The sequence below is a fragment of the Trachemys scripta genome, chromosome 9 (genome assembly GCF_013100865.1).
Source record: "Trachemys scripta elegans isolate TJP31775 chromosome 9, CAS_Tse_1.0, whole genome shotgun sequence".
NCBI lineage: Eukaryota > Metazoa > Chordata > Testudines > Emydidae > Trachemys > Trachemys scripta.
In genome coordinates, this window is record NC_048306.1 from 36,100,632 (window position 1) to 36,121,474 (window position 20,843).

Genomic DNA, 20,843 nt, shown 5'->3' on the forward strand with positions numbered 1-20,843 from the left:
TATTATGAAGGCTATCCAGAGTCTTGGATGGGTGCTCTGTTGGTGTGGAGTAGTAGAAATCATAATTCATGGGATCAGCTGTTTTCTTGAACTAAAATGTTTAATTTTAATATATTAAAAAACCCATGAATTTGGGAATGACAATGAACATTATATTTTTTTTCTGTAAGAAATGTCAAGGCTACATATGGTGAGCAGATTGTAGGGAACTTTGTGGTATTCTTTAAACTGTAGAAATAGAAGGCCAGAACAATATGAAATCAGAGAAATAGAGAAATGCTTAATACTCATAAGACAGATGATATAGTCATTCAGCCGTCATATTCAGGCATGGATGTCCAAAGTTAATCACCTAGTTCTGTTCTTAGCAAGATAAACACATGTTTAGGTTTTCAGAGAGGTGCTGAACTCTCAGCCCCCATTGACCACAAAACAAGTTCTAGGTGCTCTGCATCTTGAGAAAAATGTGTTGTTTTTTTTTTGTTTTTGTTTTTGTTTTTTAAACCTGTTTTGAGATTTCACATTCTGGTAAACAGAATGATTTAAGCTGTTAATTTTATATACAGCTTTTTGTACACACAGATGAAGTCAGAGTACACTCAGATATTGTGTTCAATCACAGACATAAAATATACCTATTTTCTCTTAATATGAGCTAGTGTATGTGCGTAATTAAAATTTCTAGTAGTTGCTATTTCCAAACTTAAAAATAGATACTAGATTTAAAGGAATACATTGGAATTATGTTTCCAGATGTTAACCAGTTAAAGTGGAATCTAACCAAAGTTTGTTTCAAAGATTCATGTCCTTGAAGAGTTTTACTTCTGTGAGCTGTTTTTTGAAAGTTGCATTATTAGATGATTTGTGACTTTTAATCTCATAACAAACTGCAAAGTATTCATTTACTGGTGTTCACCTTGCAGTTTCATGCTAAATGTAGCAATTTATTATTGTTACTTAGCTTTGTTGCTGTTACTTAGCTGAATGTATTGATGAAAGATTCAATCATTGGATGTAGGTGGGGGGAAAAAGGTGACGGAACCTCTTAGTCGGGATACCTATTATATTTCAGCATATCTGAATTAGTAAGATTTGTCATTTTCAGGAAGAAGATTATAGTTTAAAAGATGAATTTGGTCCACAAGCAATAAAGCTGTCCGTGTGCTGAAGCAAGTTTCCCATTGAAGTGAAAATACTTGGGGAAAAAAAAAATACTTTTTATGTCCAATCTTGGATACTCAGGCTAGATGTGTCTGAGGGAGAGGAATAACCTTTTCAAGAAGAACTCATTGTTGTCTCTCTCTTTTTGAAGTACGGATTGCAAAGGACTCTAGGAGATGAAAGAAGCCTTTTGTTACTAGCAAGAGCAATTGATCCAAAGCAACCAAACATGATGACGGAAACAGTAAAAATACTTTCTGCCATTTGTATTGTTGGAGAGGAAAACATGTAAGTAATATGTTGAAGAGATACTTATTGTATGTAAGACTTTGAGCAAATAACTAACTTGAGTTTTCCATTTTATCTATTCCTGTGTTGTTTTGTGTGTTTTGGCATGAGAAGGCGATTACAAATGTTTCGATTAGTTTTGCATGTTGTAGATTATTTTGTTACTCTCTGTTTTCTTCTTTAGTAGTATAAAATGGGGTAAACTCATGTCTGGTGATAAGTCATTTATCTTACAAATGTCTTTAGTAACCTTTTCCTCTTCTAAAAAGCAACAGAGGGTCCTGTGGCACCTTTAAGACTAACAGAAGTATTGGAGCATAAGCTTTTGTGGGTGAATGCCCACTTCATTAGACACAAGTAATGGAAATTTCCAGAGGCAGGTATAAATCAGTATGGAGATAACGAGGTTAGTTCAATCAGGGAGGGTGAGGTGCTCTGCTAGCAGTTGAAGTGTGAACACCAAGGGAGGAGAAACTGCTTCTGTAATTGGATAATCATTCACAGTCTTTGTTTAATCCTGATCTGATGGTGTCAAATTTGCAAATGAACTGAAGCTCAGCAGTTTCTCTTTGGAGTCTGGTCCTGAAGTTTTTTTGCTGTAAGATGGCTACCTTTACATCTGCTATTGTGTGGCCAGGGAGGTTGAAGTGTTCTCCTACAGGTTTTTGTATATTGCCTGATATCTGACTTGTGTCCATTTATCCTCTTGCGTAGTGACTGTCCAGTTTGGCCAATGTACATAGCAGAGGGGTATTGCTGGCACATGATGGCATATATAACATTGGTGGACGTGCAGGTGAATGAGCCGGTGATGTTGTAGCTGATCTGGTTAGGTCCTGTGATGGTGTTGCTGGTGTAGATATGTGGGCAGAGTTGGCATCGAGGTTTGTTGCATGGGTTGGTTCCTGAGTTAGAGTTGTTATGGTGCGGTGCGTGGTTGCTGGTGAGAATATGCTTAAGGTTGGCAGGTTGTCTGTGGGCGAGGACTGGCCTGCCTCCCAAGGTCTGTGAAAGTGAGGGATCATTGTGCAGGATGGGTTGTAGATTACTGATGATGCGTTGGAGAGGTTTAAGCTGAGGACTGTAGGTGATGACCAGTGGAGTTCTGTTGGTTTCTTTCATGGGCTTGTCTGTAGCAGGAGGCTTCTGGGTACACGTCTGGCTCTGTTGATTTGTTTCTTTATTTCCTTGTGTGGGTATTGTAGTTTTGAGAATGCTTGGTGAAGATCTTGTATGTGTTGGCCTCTGTCTGAGGGGTTGGAGCAGATTCGGTTGTACTTTAGCGTTTGGCTGTAGACGATGGATCGTGTGGTGTGTCCGGGGTGGAAGCTGGAAGCATGAAGGTAGGCGTAGCGGTCGGTGGGTTTTCGGTATAGGGTGGTGTTAATGTGGCCATCGCTTATTTGTACTGTGGTGTCTAGGAGGTGGACCTCCCGTGTAGATTGGTCCAGGCTGAGGTTGATGGTGGAGTGGAAGCTGTTGAAATCATGGTGGAATTCTTCCAGGGTCTCCTTCTGATGGGTCCAGAGGCATGGAATTTTCGTCTTCTGTTGTACTGTTTTTAGTTTAGGTGAAAAGAAATGCATTACCTATTTAAATGGACAGAATCAATGTTTTGATAAGTCAGTTGGAATAGTTTATATATTGGAATTATATCTTCATACTAAAATATTGACACTGACACCATTTACTGAGAGACTCAAAATGATTTTGGGGTAAGATAGATTTTCAGAGCATGGTTCTTTATAATCCACCTTTGACTTTATCCGGATCATGACAAGTTTGAGCTGTTGAATAGTTTGCTTGTATTGCAATATATAGCATTTCATGTGTGAGTGAAAACCACGGAAAATCCCTGTGTGCTGCAAAACTTCAAATTGCCGTGATTGAGACACTGAGTTATTGGCTGGTGAGCCAGTTCTCAGTTCCAGAGAAATTGACAGGCAATGTAAGAATAGAGTAGAAGAGCTCCTGCGTACATATGGGTCAAACCATTATGGTTTTTATGGCAGTAAATTTAATCTGGTAGAATACTTCAAAAAATTAATGAGAGAGTAGATAAAGGTGACCAAATGGACCCAATAATTTACTTTTAATTTTTAAAATGCCTTTGATAAGGTCCCGTATCAAATAATTATATGGTAAGGGCCTGAGTTTTGTAAATAAAAACGTATTTAGGTTTAGATGAGTCCTAGTGAACAGCTAAATAACAAGCAATATATGTACATATCCAGTGTTGATGCTGGTGTCCAGTCAAAGGTGACACTAGTATTTAAATGGCAAAGGATGCAAAATATTAAGTTTTTCTCTGAACTTGTATGATTGATTTTTAACCAAGAAGACTAATTAAAAAACAAAACAAAACTCTTAACAGATTTCCCAGATACTGTGATTGAATTTTCATTTTGAAGTAGCTTAGGCATTCTGAAGTCATTTGAAGCTTTGGTTTTAATACCTCACGTGGAAGATCTAGCGTACAATTTATTACATTCTTGTGTGGTCTGCAAGTGATTAGATCGATATTGAAAGGGGAAGCCTGAAAGTAGGTAAGCTCTCTGGTAAACTACCTATGAATTCCCCTCTCACTCTCACTCTCTCTCTCTCTCTCTCTCTCTCTCTCAGTCTGGACAAACTTTTAGAAGCTATAACGACTGCAGCTGAGAGAAATAACAGAGAACGTTTTTCTCCAGTTGTGCAAGGATTGGAGAACCATGAAGCTTTGCAGTTGCAGGTGGGTTTGCTGTATCTTGGACATGATCTAATTGTCAGATGTCTAAATATAATCGAAAATGGTAACAAAATGAAATCAGCTCAACTGTGTTAGCATCTTTTAATTGTTTTGCTATGTAAATTTGTGCCTTTATATATTTCAATAAAAGAAAAAAATATCGTTGCGGGTAATTAGGTAGACAAACTCAGTGGAAACTGGTTTCCAGCAGGTAGCATCTATGAATACAAAATCAAGAAGACTTCAATTCAGTGGAAATATTTGAAGAGCCTTGCAGACATACAATAATTAATTGGTTGTATTAGACATTGCCTTTATTACTGAGACTATTAATCAAGCAATCTTGGAAAATTCTGGGGAATGTTGACCCCAGTATTACTGGCTGATTTTGGATTTTGGCATGGTATATCTTCTATCTACCAATAGATATGCTGAAAACAATTTTTGTGTGTGTTTGCTTGTTGCTTAAAAATAAAATAACTTCAAAAGAAATATTAGATAATTAGCTAGAATGAATGGTAGTGGTTCACTTGTGTTAGAAATCTGAGTCTCCTTTTTTATATAGAGATAGTAAATTGAAGTCAATGGGTGTATTGACTAAGTAAAGACTTCAAAGTCTGAGCACCATATAAAGGCACAAAATATTTTATTTGTGTGTGAAATGCTTACGTCTTATATAACACTTCTCATCAGTAGATAAGCACTTTACAAAGGAGATGAGGTTCCTTCTCCCCATATTACAGATTGGGAATCCGAGGCACAGACATGTGAAGTTACTTATCAGGAGGCCAGTGGCTGAGCCAAAAAGAGAACCAAGGTCTCCAGAGTCCCAGTCCAGTGCCTTATCCACTATACCACACACACAGTTGTATAAACAATTTATTTTTCTAGAGATTATAGAAAAAATTTAACAGAGGCATTTTAAACACCTAGACTCTTGTATGAACCAACACACGTTATAAAGTTGGGGAAGGAAAATCCCAGAATCTTTAACTTTCTCACCTCTTTCATATACTAATTAAATCTGGAAAAAGGACAAACAGCTGTGCCCTTTTTACTCTTCATTGTGAATAAATGATGCCTGTTGGTCCCTGTCCCTCCCCTCTTCTTGCTTGTTTATTACATTGGAAATTCATTTCTTGTTTAAACTTGTAAAATGTTCATCTAGTCATAATTAAGGCTTTGTGTCTGTCACGGAGGTCACAGAAGTCACTGATTCCGTTACTTTCCATGACCTCTGTGACTTCTGCAGTGGTCGGTGTGGCTGGCTCCAGGGCTGCCCTGAGCAGCTCAGGCAGCCCTTGGGCCAGCTGCATTGGCTGCTTCTGGGGCAGTTTGAGTGAGGGAGAGGGCTCAGGGCTGGGGCAGGGAGTTGGGGTGCGTGGTGATGCTTAACTTGGGGGGCTTCCCGGAAGCGGCCAATATGTCCCTGCAGCTCCTAGGCAGAGGGGGCAGTGGGCTCTGCGTGCTGCCCCCGCCCATAGGCATTGCCTCCTGCAGCTCCTATTGGCTGCTGTTCCCGGCCAATGGGAGCTGTGGAGCTGGAGCTCGTGGCGGGAGGAAGTGCGCGGAGCCCCCTTGGCCTTGCCTCCCCCTAGGAACCGCAGGGACATGCAGAGCTGGGTAGGGAGCCTGCCAGCCCCACCATCCCCCGCCCCCCCAGCAGCCTGGGACCCCTGCTCCCAGCACCAGCAGAGATCCCGGGGCACACACCGCCAGCTGCCTCACCCCCAGCATCTGCGGTGACCTGGACCACAACCACAGAACACTCCTGGCCCACCGATCCAAGTTTTAGTTAGGGGTGCATAGTATAAGTCAGGGGTAGGCAACCTATGGCACACGTGCCAAAGGCGGTACACGAGCTGATTTTCAGTGGTACTCACACTACCCGGTTCCTGGCCACTGGTCCTGGGGGCTTTGCATTTTAATTTAATTTTAAATGAAGCTTCTTAAACATTTTAAAAACCTTATTTACTTTACATACAACAATAGTTTAGTTATATATTATAGACTTAGAAAAGGAGATCTTCTAAAAATGTTAAAATGTATGACTGGCACCCGAATCCTTAAATTAGAGTAAATAAATGAAGACTCGGCACACCACTTCTGAAAGGTTGCGGACCCCTGGTATAAGTCATAGACAGGTCACGGACAATGCATTTTTGTTTACTGCCTGTGACCTGTCCATGACTTTTACTAAAAATACCCATGACTAAAGCATAGCGTTAGTCATAATTGGAAGGGCTGTGGTAGATCCATAATAGGTCACGTATTACCTGGCCACTCCTTTCCTGCTATAGTTGTGTTCATGCTGGCTTGCTGGACACAGTGGTTTAAGTCCATTAGGAGAGAATTTTCCATTAAAAATTACGGTCTACTCTGGTTTTTCAAGGACCAGCTGGTTTCCTGAACAACACTCAAGTAACAACAAAATTTTAGAAGTTACAGTGCCTGCCGTATATGAAAAGTCTATTTCCATTTTTCATTACATGTTTAACGTCCTATTAATCACACTTCTCCCTTTCTTTATCCATAGAAAATACTTTTAGCACTGTGTCACAATTTCTAGGTGCACCTCTGACCTCCATTTGTACCACCAGTTAGATTTCAGGCCTTAAGTACTCCTCTCTCTTAGGGTCGAATGGTGTAATTCTCCAATTCTTAGACCAGGCCTTGCACTGTTAGCTCTCAGCATTGGCAAAACAAAGCTTGCACCTTCATTGGAGACAGGATGTAGGATCCTTGAAATTAATAGCTTACCCCATTATCTTTTTATTGCCAAAATGTTTTTTTTGGGAGGCTGCTTATTTAGTCATGTTTTGCTTTCCTGTTGATTTCCCGAACAGTCCCCTGTTAAGCTAGACAAATAAGTTTGTGCAGCAAAGCCCCATTAACCCATTAGTGTTGAGAAAATTATACATCAGTATTTCTAGATTATTACATAGCAGATTCATGTCTGTCACAACTACTGCTTTAGATACTGTGATATATATTATACAGTACCGTAAAATGGGTTTTAGGATTAAATATATGTAGAAGCTGAAAGCATTTCATCCAATCCTGATCCCATAGACTTGCAGATGGCTGTCTACAGGATACCATATTCTTCCACCATCCAACTCCATGTGAAGTTCATCTGCTCAATGTTATTAGCCATTGTTAATAAAGCTAATTGCTACTTTATATGCAGAGTTGCTCTCTGACCCAAGACATGCAATACTGGTTTGGGAATTTTTTTAAGTCTTTGAAATACAGGGCATGGAAATATAAAAACAGCTGCTTCATAGCTTAGCAATTTTGTCTAAAGTTCTGGATTGGGATTTCCGAGCAAATGCCTAAGAAGAAAATAAGATATATGAAAGACATGAAGTGATTTCAGTGCAGCCACTGTTGAAGAGAACAGGCCAGGTTTGTGCTCATACAGGTTTGAAGAATTTAGCTTCTGTTGTGACTATTTAGCCTTAACTAAAAGAAAATCCTTGGAATGGGTATCTGGATCGCTCACTTAACAAAACTTTACGTGACCACTTCTTACCAATGTTCAGAAAGGTGCTGATGGCAAGATGCCTTCAACGTTCCTCAGCCAGTTGGAGTATCACTAAATTGGGGAGTAGATGATTGTCTTAGTATATTTAAATAGATAAATAAAAATATCCACTATTACAAAAGTTGCTTTCCCCTGTCACCCGGAAAACCATCAAACTACACTTTTACTGCTTCAGGATTGTCAAGTATACAGTATCATGTACGATGGATATATTCACTAAGTAGAATGAACCAATTTATAAATTGCAACTGATGTCAAAATGTTTTGTGCCTTTCTAGGGTGATGAATATGTAGTTAATTTTGGGAAATCTTACCAGTGCTTAGTTGCTATGATTATGAATCTTGATAGAAATCCATAGATATGTTTTTATTTGAATGGTTCAAAACATTTAGTAATTAAAAATGACTCTTGAAAGCCGAGAATTTCCTTAGCTATTTTGAAAGCAGTGTTAGGTATACAAGATCCATCTACTTTTGTGTTAAAGCTTTTATTCTATATATGTATACGCATAACACAGAAGGTCAATGGCATTTGTATAGCTGTGATTTGTATAAATCATTATGGATCTTTGTCAGCCAAGTTTGTGATTATGAAGAAAAATACCAGTTTAGTAACTGAATAACCTTTGGCGATGTATAGGTTAAAAGTCAAAATCCCCGGAGAAGTCCATCTAGTGTATCTGTTGAGTGGGGGATTTTGCCCACATTGTGTGTTAGCTCTGAATCATGACAGAGGGATGAAGTCAAGTCCTATAATATCTTTTGTGAGTAAGATAATGATTGATTGTATGACCTTTCCACTGAAAGGATAAGGCCCTATGACAAAGATACCTTTTGTAATCTTTACAGAACAATATGAAAAGCTAGTTCTACAGTAGTATGAAAGTAAGATTATGATCTTTGAAGGTCAATGTCATGCTGCAAGGCCATCCTGTTTCCTTGCTGAATAAAAGAATATTCGCGGCGCTCAAAACCGTAACATCAATTATGTTTTTTAGGTATTTTGCATATCGATATCCTAGATGTTTTTGTTGTCAGAAGTTAAAACATGCGTTTTTAAAAGTAATGTAACATCTTTTTACATGGGAAGAATATTAATATGTTCAGAATCATGCAAGAGAATTCATTTAAATATTTTAAGATCACACGTAAATAGAATGTTGTATTGATTCTGTTATGTTCATGTATTAGGGATTTAGTGCCTAATGTGAACTTCATTATTTTGATTTGTTTCTCCTGGCACCTTAATGTGCCTTGATCTTTTTATTAAAGTTTAAGACACACATTAATTTAAAACACTTCTTTCCCCTCTTCATGCACTTGGACACCCCAGGGCAGTGTTTTATAACTCCAAATTTAAAAAAAACCAATTTTTTGTTTTACTCTAAAAAGGTATTTTTATAAAGACAAAGTGGATGCAAAGTACTACAAATTACATGTTGTTGGTTTTTTCCTTTCTACAACTCAAATGTAGTTAAATTAACTTAAATTTTACTTTTGGGGGAAAAATGGCCATGAGTTGAGAACCCATGTGCCAAAGTAGAATTTGTGGGGAAGGAGGGAAGGAAGTTATTTATTGATTTTATTTATTTATTTATTTATTTTTAAATTTAGGAAACATAGAAGTCTTCATTTTACTGGAATCCATTCAGATTGGCATTTTTACATCCATCTTTTACCATTAAGCAGGCTAAATTGTAAAACAGGAAGAAAAGTCTTGTAGCCATCTTTTGCTTGCCCTCATGATAACTAAACATATACGTATATGATCTCTACCTTTATGGTTTTCGTGGTAGACTATAGGTGAGATAATTCAGTTTAGATAGCAGTTTATAATGTATTGGTGGCCATGTCTGAGAACAGAAAAGTATCTAAATTAAAATAGTTAAATCAATATTTCCTTTATACACTTTTTTCTTTGTGGTTAATCTCTCTTAATATCCCCAGGTACATGTTTTATTATTTATTATTAATAAGAATTTTATTTTGCCAGCTGGAGAAACCCATCTAGTTTCATTACTTGAATATTCTGTAATGCATTAATGCATTGTCTATCAAATGAATATCTTCTATCATAGAATATTATGATATGATAATATCCTTGTACTACAGTCAATCATACAGATGTTGTTACAAAAGAAGTCCATTTTATAGGTTTTTTTCCCCCATTTTTATTATCTCTTTGATCCAAATATATACACTTGAGCAAAGGTAGAACTGCAAGACTCATTAACTTGTTTCTGACAAAAATGTTCTTTACTTGTAATGTACTAACACAAGCCATTAAGCCAGAATTTCTTCTGGCAGAAACAATCATAGCAGATGGCACCTTTTCTCTCTATTAATTTCCGATTGGACATGTACTTTGGCTTGTTCAGTCATGTCATAGTTGTAACATAACAAGGATCACTCAAGCAAACACAATGATAATGTAGTTATGGGCTTGTACAGTATCCATAGCCTCTACCAGCTTTCTACAGCTGTATAGAAGGTTGCACTGCTCCAACCTTTTCAGTACAAACTTTTCTGTGCTTTTCGGTACAAATGTAACACACTCCTTAAGGTGTTTGATTAAAACTAAACGGTGAAAGTAATTAAAATTGAAAGGGTATTTTTCATCGGTTGCTTATTTTTTTTCCCTGGCTACTATTGATTTTTATGTTGGTTCTGCTTTTACTTGCCGTTAACATCTTTCACCAAACCTGAAATTTCCCAGGAGTCCCCTTGCAGTCTTAATGTGTATCAGCACTTTTGGCATTACATTATTGTCTGCCTGTTTTTAAAATAAATCAATTAAAATGCACAGCTGTTCAATTAAACTGTAAGTCAGTAGCTTGAGACTTCAGGCGTTTTCCAAAATGCTATGCAGGAGTAATGCAAAAGATACCTGGCAATTAGCTTTTTGTTGATTTGTCTTCTAATCTCCAGTTATCGCAAAAATACTGGGAAGATGAAGCAAGTCCTCCAGCATGGATATCATTATCAGAAACAAAACCTGAAACCTTCATTAGCAGTATAATTCTATATAGTGATCATAGTACTTTATGTAAGCAAATGGAACAAATTTGCTATTGCATGGACCTATTTAGCATAGTTGTTTAACCATTATAATATGAATGAAACATAATGAATCTGCTTATAAACATCAGTGACTTATCTATATATGAAGAACATATTTAGGGGTAGCCTAAAGTGTTGCATAGGACCATCACACTTGCTTTTAATAGGATGAATTTTTTGCTCTTCTGATTTAATTTATAGATATAAAAATGGCTATCATATTTAGTTAAAACCAAATGAAACAAAACAACATACCCAGTGAACAAAATGTTTGTATACTTGGCTACATTATGGATACAGCATGTAGATCAGGCAAAAAGGTGCAGGGTTATATGTTGTCTTTGTTTAAAATTTCATTAAACTTATTTATAGAAGCTTCATTAAATTATAGTAAATGACAAATTTGTTCTAAATTTTAGCAGATAATACAATTCATATTATTCACTGTAATATATAAATATTAATATAAATATAATTATAAATATAAATATATATATTACAGTGCATAATATGAGTTGTGTATATATATATATATTACAGTGCATAATATGAATTGTGTGTGTGTATGTATATATACACAATATAATATACCTCTAGTATAAATTGAAATCTTGTTGAAATGTTCCCTAAATACATCAAAGAGAGAACTTCTTTCAAAAACAATAGGTATTCACTGGGGAAAAAGCCAAATCTCATTATCTTTATCAAGGAATTAATTTTAAATCATACAGGCATGCAAACAAAAAATAAAAACCAGAAACTGTAAACTTCTCCTCAAAGTTTCATAAAAGTGTTAAGCTTAAAATCAGATGAACCTTTCAATGTTTGTCTGTTCAGATGGCAGTCCTTGCACATTCGTTACACTTGTAAACAAAATTATTTCAGCCATTGTAAAATTATTAAGTAGTACTGGATTTTAACTGGACAATATGATGAGAAACGTCTTTGTTGTTCTTTGCTTTATGCCACTATATTTGATTAGAAAGTTTTTAAATATTTAAAGGCAGAAAGGATTTATTTGCTTGTATGTAAACCATGTGTATGCGCTGAGAGAGAGATTTTTAGTAACTTAATTTTTCTAATTACAGGTGGCCTGCATGCAGTTTATAAATGCCCTTGTCACTTCTCCAGAAGATCTTGATTTTAGGATACACTTGAGAAATGAATTCCTACGCTGTGGACTGAAGAAAATATTGCCAGTAAGTGGTTTCCACATGTTAACTACAGAAATTAAAGTAATTATTATTATTAACCTCACGGCAATGTTATAAAACAAAAGTAAACCTGTCTGAGGCAGCCTGGTTGAATTTTAATGCTTCATTCAAATCTCAGATAAATGAAAAGGTGAGTGAGAAATCACACTGCCAATAATGACCCACCTGCCAAATCCATTTTCATTTTACTTCCTGCCTAATATTTTAGGTATTCTTTACTTGTATTTAGGACCTGGTAATATTTTAGTAGTTCTTAATAGTTTTATTCTGAACACAATAACAGATTATGCAGCCAAAAAAAACAAAAAACAAGTTAACAGAGTTGCTTTAGGAATCTTACTTTCTTGCTTTTGCATATCAGCATAACACTACCAGAAATGAATTGGTCAATTACTGTGACAGTCCTAACAGACTTAATTTTCATTATGCAGAAAATGAGCTCACCATTTGTCAAATGAACTTCAATATATATAATTTTGAAAGCAGATAGTCATAGATCTGCTTTCCATTTAAAATTATTTCTACAATTCTGTAGAATCCCAGTTCTCATGCTTGCCTTGAGCCCCTCTCCAATATTATTAATTTTTTTAAAATCAGAAGAACAAAATCAGTCAGCCATTTAAACACTGTCTTATCTTGGTGAGGACAAATATTACAATGCAAATATTCCTAGTATGAAGATGCAAACTATTTTTAACAGCAGGGCATCATAGCATACATGTGTCTGCTTTCTTGTTGTACTGTTTTCTATTAGTAATTGAATACTGTACGAGGATTTTATCTAAAATCATGTAATTTTTTTTATTGTACTTTATGATCTTTAATCTCTTGGTATGCTTCAGCTGGCTCAGGTGTTGCATTACGATGGCAGCGCAGCACAGTACTACTTCACTGTATCCGAAAATGGGAGAGTGTGTACCAGGTGCCCTCCACCACATTAAAAGAACTTCGTTCTATGTGGTGTTCCAGAAATTGACAGCCAGGATACATCTGGTTAACACTGAGTACAATCATAAGTACCTTCATTTGGATACATATGGCCTTGGAATGCTGAATTAGGGTTTGAATCCTTACAGCTGCTAGTTCGGAAACAATGGCTACATTAAAAAAAAAAAAAAAAAAGGGTGGGGGCGGCAAACAAAAGTTTTACTCTTGGGGGTAGGAATGAGCCCAGCGATGTGGGTGTTGGATGGTGGCCTGCCATGCTTAGGGTTTCTACTGCTATTACTTTTGGAAGTGCAGCCTGTGCAGTGTTAGTGGATACAGGTGCAGTGTCCTGCTGCTTCTAACACTGGCGGCAGGACTTGATGTAGCTACATTACTGATTCTCTTGCCACAGTGGTTATCAAGTACCTGCATTACTCTGAGCACCAGTAACAGAGCATTTCTAAGTTTTCAGGTTTTGGACCACTGTTCACTTTTCTCTCTTGGTTTAATCAAGAACTTCGATCTGCAGCTTCTGTTATCACACTCAAGTTCAAGATGATATCTGATTTTTATACCTCTAATTTTTAATCTTTCTTTTTTTGTTCAGGTGGATAACTGAAGGAGGCCACTCAGTTTTTCTAACTTTTTTTTTAGTTAAAAAATAATATTAAATGTACTCTAGTTTTTTGTTCTTTAAGCTGCTCCACTGAAGAAGTTTGAGGTACATTTTGCTTTTTCTGGCCATACTGTGAAGAGGATTAAATATTCATTTTTTATTTTTTTGAGTTTTGACAGACAGTTTCCCAACAAATTCTAAAACTGTATCAGCCCCATATAATGATTTCTCATAGTTCCCTCTGCAGGTGAGAAATAAACACATCACAGTGGCTGAATCTTTGAGATGGAAGGGAATAGCGCTGGCAAAATGAAGTTTATGTCTCTGAATTTAGTTACGATGTGGGTAGTGATGAGTTCAATAAGACCCTGGGACTTCATAGTATCTTGAATAAGAGTAAATGCCTTTGATGAAAGAAGAGGTCTGTGCCTTGGCCAACTCCTGTTCTACCGCATTACTTCAATCTTCCTTGAGTTCAATAGGGCTAGCTGCTTTTTTGGTGGCTCATCTCATGCAGATTTGATGCCATTTGCTGAAAGAGACAGTGTGGTGTCATTGGTATGTTTCTAGTCATGGAGCTTGTGGGGTATCTCTGCTTCTCCAAGATTTCTCGTAGAGTAGGGAAGAAAAGAGTACTGATCCTTCTTGCATCAGTAATGTTGTGTATTGCAGTTCTCTGATCCTGTTGAAGATAAATGATTGAATCCCTTGTTATAACATCCACTAGCATCTTGTAAGTGCATCAGCTGCACCATCTCATTGACTGCCAGTGTTGGTAAATGCCACTTCTTGGATTCTGCATATGTAGTGATACAGTTTGGGTAGGAAGTGTAGGAGGAGATTGTTCACATCAAATGTTACTTTTTGTGAGAAGCAGCTGGAATATTGCTTTCTTTAGAGAAGTTGGTAAATAGTCCTTTGATGGTGACATTGCAGGTTTCATATATAGTGTGTCTAGTTTCCCTCCACTAACATGGTATAAAGTGAGAAAGGATAGTGATAAGTTTAACAGGTAGTGGTCCAGCCATTCAAGTTTTCAGTGGCTTAGTTTGTGTTTGATGGTTATTCCCCTCCAGCTGAAGCTGGAGCCTGAAATACCAGAGGTGGTGAGATGAGATTGGAAGGCTTATGTGAAACAAAGAAGCTAAATAAACAAACCCAGATGCATGCTACCAAGTCAGATCTAGTCTCTTGACTGAAAGTGGTACAGCAGTGTCTGCTCTAGTCAAACATTGGTATTCACAGCAAGGAGGAATATCAACCAAAAGACTTTGAGGAGGGATGGTTTGACCTTGAAAAGAAATTACTCTTCTGAAGCACTATGGGCAGTGTGATCTCTATATATTTCACCACAGCCACCATGGAGTGGATAATTGTACACTATGACCTTAGCGGCCAGCATAAGCTTAAATGGGTCAAGGCTGGAACCACACTGCACAAAACTTTTCTGTCAGAAGCCTTTTGTCTCAGTTGCCTTTATGTTGTATGCATTCTGTCAAAGCTGTGGTTTGCAACTCTGTTTCCAGTTGCCATATGTGGCTAAGTTTCAGGACAAGCAGCCGTTGACAACTTCCAAAATGTTAGGTGAAGATTTATTTGGGGAACAAATAGCTGGAGTGGAGGCAGTCTTCATCTGGCAAGCTAGCAATCTCTCTTCAACGAGGAAGTTGGAGAGAATACCACTGGGTGAAATTCAATGGCCTGTTGTCATGAGAGAAATTTAGTGGCCTGTGGTATACAGGAGTTCAGACTAGAATATGTATCCCTTCTGGCCTTAGAAAAATTTATTATTTTATACCAACACCTTTACAGAAGGAAGCAGTCTTTTCAGGCCTGTGAGGCAAGCAATTACAGCAGAAGTGAGGACCAGTGCCCTACAAGAAGACTTAATAGTCTTGGTGACCCTGAGGAGAATTTGACCAGAGATCCATGACTGCTCCATCTATGTTAATCACCAGATGAGTATTGGAAGTGGCAAAAAATAGCTACTCAATTTCTGAAATTCCACAGAAAAAGTCAAGTGTGTATGTGTGTATGTATGTATGGGCTTGTTGAGAAACTTCAGTTTAAGCAATGAACTTGTCCCTTCCAGATCTTGCCACTTTGAACGGAATGGAATATAGATTTGTTTCCTTTCTTTGGCTCTAATGCAGAGGAGCCATATGAAGGAAGCAACCTTGACCCTCATTTGAATTTAAAAGTTTAGCTTGAAAATGAAGATTCTTAAATGCATCTCTAAAGGTGTCTTCCAGGTGTTGATAGTATCATCTATAAATCTCAGGGAAACTTAATTTCACATTGCAGTTGAGCCAACAGAGAGAAAGATCTTTCATTCTGAATATGAATGTTTGTAACAATATAAGATCCTATACTGTAATACTTGCCACAGTCATTTATCAAGATGCTTATAGTTTTGTTAGCATCCTTCAGGGAAGGAGGATCCAATAGAAAAATCCACAAAGATGTCATTCCACTCCTCCATCTATCCATATAAGTTACAGAACTCTTAAAGAACATTAAATAAATGGGGCTGTCAATTAATCGCAGTTAACTCTCACGATTAACTCAAAAAATTAATCTCGATTAATCGCACTGTTAAACAATAGAATACCAATTGAAATTTATAAAATATTTTTGGATGTTTTCTAATTTTCAAATATATTGATTTCAGTTACAACACAGAATACAAAGTATACACTGATCATTTTATATTTATTTTTATTACAAATATTTGAACTGTAAAAACAAAAGAATTAGTATTTTTCAATTCACCTAATACAAGTACTGTACTGCAATCTCTGTATCATGAAAATTGAACTTACAAATGTAGAATTATGTACAAAAAAATAACTGCATCCAAAAATAAAACAATGTAAAACTTTAGAGCCCACAAGTCCCCTCAACCCTACTTCAGCCAATCACTCAGACGAACAAATTTGGTTAAAATTTGCAGGAGATAATGCTGCCCACTTCTTGTTTACAATGTTACCCGAAAGTGAGAACAGGTGTTCGCATGGCACTTCTGTAGCCTGCGTTGCAAGATATACGTGTCAGATATGCTAAACATTTGTATGCCCCACCATTCCAGAGGACATGCTTCTGTGCTGATGATGCTCGTTTAAAAAAAAAAGTGTTAATTACATTTGTGACTGACCTCTTTGGGGGAGAATTGTGTGTCTCCTGTTCTGTTTTACCTGCATTCTGCCATATATTTCATGTCATAGCAGTCTCGGATGATGACCCAGCACATGTTCGTTTTAAGAACACTTTCACAGCAGATTTGTCAAAACGTAAAGAAACCAATTTGAGATTTCTAAAAATAGCTACAGCCCTTGACCCAAAGTTTAATAATCTGAAGTGCCTTCCAAAATCTGAGAGGGACGAAGTGTGGAACATGCTTTCAGAAGATTTTAAAAGAGCAATACTCAGATATGGAAACTACAGAACCCGAACCACCAAAAAAGAAAATCAGTCTGCTGGTGGATCTGATTCAGATGATGAAAATGAATATGTATCTGTCTACTCTGGATCATTATTGAGCAGAACCCGTCATCAGCATGGACGTATGTCCCCTGGAATGGTGGTTGAAGCATGAAGGGACATATGAGTCTTTAGTGCATGTGGCACATAAATATCTTGCGGCGCCACTTACAACAGTGCCATGTGAACACCTGTTCTCACTTTCAGGTGACATTGTAAACAAGGAACGGGTGGTAAACAAATTTTAGCCAAACTTGTTTGTCTGAGCGATTGGCTGAAGTAGGACAGATCCCTTTCTGCAGTACTCCTTCCTGGGCCAGTATTTCCCATTTTGTATGTGTGCAACTGATTGTTCCTTCCTAAGTGGAGTACTTTGCATTTGTCCTTATTGAATTTTATCCTATTTACTTCAGACCATTTCTCCAGTTTGGCCAGATTATTTTGAATTTAAATCCTATCCTCCAAACAACCTCTCCCAGCTTGGTATTGTCTGCAAACTTCAGAGGCGGTTTCTTGTTTTAGTCAGGTATCCCAATCTCTTTCAACCCCTTGATTTGTTGGTTACCACTGCATCATTCTTCACTCATCAGCCACATTCCAAGTAAACCTCAAAGGAGTAATCAGTTCAGGCTAGTTTACAGGTTATCTTAATGAGTCTTAATTGTTAACTTAGCTGGTAATAGATCATTATCTACCTTTTGTTCTTCCTGTTTTTCGCTCACTTAACCTTGACCCAGAGTTCTTTTGCTTTCAAAGATTTGAAACTTGTTTACATGTGTTACGCTTCTGGTATGCATGCACCCCATGCACTTGGGATCAGAGTGCTTTAGCCAGTAGTGTCAGTTGACCATATCTGCTCCCTTGATGACTTTGAGCCCCTGCTCCCTCATGAGTATTTAGGGCGCCCGATGACCTAGCAGACCTAGTTAGCAATCTCCACTTTTTTCCATTTGAATATTTTATTATGGTTCTGTAAATAATTACTTACTTAGACAAGACTTTTCAGTTCCTTTGACAGATTTCAGATATTTCCATATGTATCTGCTCCAGGGTGTTTAGTTATGGTGCTGAACAAGAGTAGTCAAAACATCAGTCCTTCAGAAGTACTCGAAAGGAGTAGGAGCTAAAAATATTTTTTAGAAAAGAAGAGTTATTCATTAGCTATCCTTCAACTTCACTGAGTGAACTATCTGGCCCTTCTAATATGTTGCAATATTCTTATGTGGAGCAATGTTACTCAAAGGAATTTAAATCTTTGTCTATACAGGGTCAATTAATGGCTAAGCTCCCTACAAGCCTCCACTGATGCTGATGATGATGCATCAAGCTTGATGGCAGCCACAATTACTATTCAGTGTGCAACATAACTCCAGTCTTGTGGGTTGCCAATGAAGGGTCAAACTATGCTGGAAGCACCTCCCCTTTGTAGCAAGCATATTGATACAGAGCAGTCTACTAGGACAAGTGATTTCGAAAAAGCATTTGTCATCCCAGGCTTACCAACATCATCATCATCATCATCAGACTTGAATCTCTCATATCCTTCAATATCTTGATAGATAAGCTTAGCAACAAACCAGATGTTTTTAAGGTTATTAATGTTCATTGGACTATTTTGCACATCCACCAATTGAATACCATAGAGGTTTTCTCACCTTTCAGTCAAAAAGTTTGTTAAAGGTCTTCTGAGAGGTTTTTCTCTGATAGTCAGCCTCCTACCACCCCCCAAACCTTGGAATCTTAATGTAGTACCTACCAATCTGATGGGACCTCCATTTGCAGTATTAGCTTCATGCTTGTTACTCCATTTGTTATGAGGATGGCCACCTTCTTCTTCTTTTCCTTATTGCATCAACTGGAGTTGGGTCATCTTTCAAGCATCTTCATCTGTCAGAGGCACCACTTGCTTACCACTTTCTTTGATGCAGTCTATCCATCTTTTCCTCTATTCTGCTTGGGCATCTCTTTCCTACCACCCTCTCTTGCTATGCTAGCTTCACCAGGTTGCCTCGTTCATCCTCTGCATGTCCCTGAACCAGTGAAGTGGTGCTTCCTGGATTTTGTCAGGCACATCATGGATTTTGACTTCCATTTTTAATTTTGAAATCTGTCTCTTCATGTAACTCCTCATGGTGTGAAGACATTTCAAGCATCTCTGTGTTGAACCTGCCGGCTCTTTATTGCCCATACTTCTGCACAATACAACATTGTTTGGGTACACCATTATTTTATACAGTTGGGCTTTTAGTCTCAGTGGTGTTTGCTTGTCATACTCTGCTCCTGAGATGTTGTTTCATGCTTTTACAGCACTCCCCAATCTGGATTGTATTTCATATTCAGTCTTGCCATTTGCCATGACCTAGCAGTCAAGGAACTTGAACTAGGCAGTCTGGTTTAGTCTTACTACACTAATCTCTGTGCCCAGGTTCCCTGTGGTATGTCTGTTGACTCACATGACCTCAGTCTTAGTCATGCTCATCTTCATCCCAGACCAGTTTCACTGGTTAACCTTTTTCTTTTGAGGGTGCCCTTATTGCTATATGTCTGCATATAACATCATCTTGCCTTTTCCCACTGGTATCTGCCTGCTGACATAGTCCGTCAATATAATAAACAGCACACCGTCTGGTGTGGTCTGACTTTCAGTTCAGAGACTTGTCATTCCAAAACATGTTCAGATCTCTGATATATAGAGGTAATCACCATAGTTTTTAGATTCTCAGGCACTCCACGTTTCCTTGGCACTGATGCGACGATCCTTCTGTCCACTTAATCATATGCCTTTTTTAGGCCTATAAAAGCCCAGAAGGTATCTTGTTGGTATCTTTACCGAATTAGACATGGCATCCGTAGTTCCTCATTGTTTCCTAAAGCTGGACTGCTCTTGTTCATGGAGAGGTTTCACCATTCTCCTAAGCCTAGGGTCTAGAATATGTTCCAGGATCTTTATCCCAGGTTAAAATAGTTTAATTCCTTGGTAGTTATTCTTACATATGGGAACCAGGAGAGACTTGCACCAGTTTTCGGGGATTTTCTTGTCTTGCCACATGGCTTTAATCAATTTTATCTCATCCATTTTATGCCTCTTTCATTCAAGTCTTTCACCAGATCTGCTATCACTTCATCGGGTCCCACTGCCTTACCATTCTTCATTTCCTAAACTGCATTTCTCTTTTCCTCCATTACATCATTGTTTAGTTTGGAAAAGAGAAGACTGAGAGGGGACATGATAGCAGTTTTCAGGTATCTAAAAGAGTGTCATAAGAAGGAGGGAGAAAACTTGTTCATCTTAGCCTCTAAGGGTATGTCTACACTACGAGAGTAGTTTGATTTTACTTAAATCGAATATGTGGAATCGATATTACAAAGTCGAACGTGTGTATCCACACTAAGGACAGTAATTCGACTTTGTGAGTCCACACTAACGGGGCAAGTGTCGACATTGGAAGCGGTGCACTGTGGGCAGCTATCCCACAGTTCCCGCAGTCCCCGCTGCCCATTGGAATTCTGGGTCAAGCCCCCAATGCCTGCTGGGGCAAAAAATGTGTCGAGGGTGGTTTTGGGTAACTGTCATCCAACTGTTACTCCTGCCCTCCCTCCCTGAAAGCGCCGGCGGGCAATCAGTTCGCGCACTTTTCTGGTGAGTGACAACACGGACGCCACAGCACTGCGAGCATGGAGCCCGCTGCGACCATCGCTGCAGTTATGGCCGTTGTCAACACCTCGCACCTTATCATTCACCTTTTCCAGAGGCAGATGCTGAGAAATCGGGCAAGGAGGCTACGGCAGCGCGGTGAGGATATGAAGTCTGAGAGGGGCACA

General features: G+C 38.0%; 1 protein-coding gene across 5 annotated transcripts in view; it reads left to right on the plus strand.

Annotated features, from left to right (window-relative positions):
* The window catches only part of DIAPH2 (diaphanous related formin 2), an 874,039-nt gene that overhangs the window by 171,937 nt on the left and 681,259 nt on the right, over positions 1 to 20,843 (plus strand). For all 5 annotated transcript variants that reach the window (XM_034781186.1, XM_034781187.1, XM_034781188.1 and 2 more), the window contains 3 exons: positions 1,313 to 1,449; positions 4,072 to 4,180; positions 11,873 to 11,983. In XM_034781186.1, the coding sequence (XP_034637077.1) occupies positions 1,313 to 1,449; positions 4,072 to 4,180; positions 11,873 to 11,983 (357 nt within the window). The remainder of the gene's footprint in view (positions 1 to 1,312; positions 1,450 to 4,071; positions 4,181 to 11,872; positions 11,984 to 20,843) is intronic.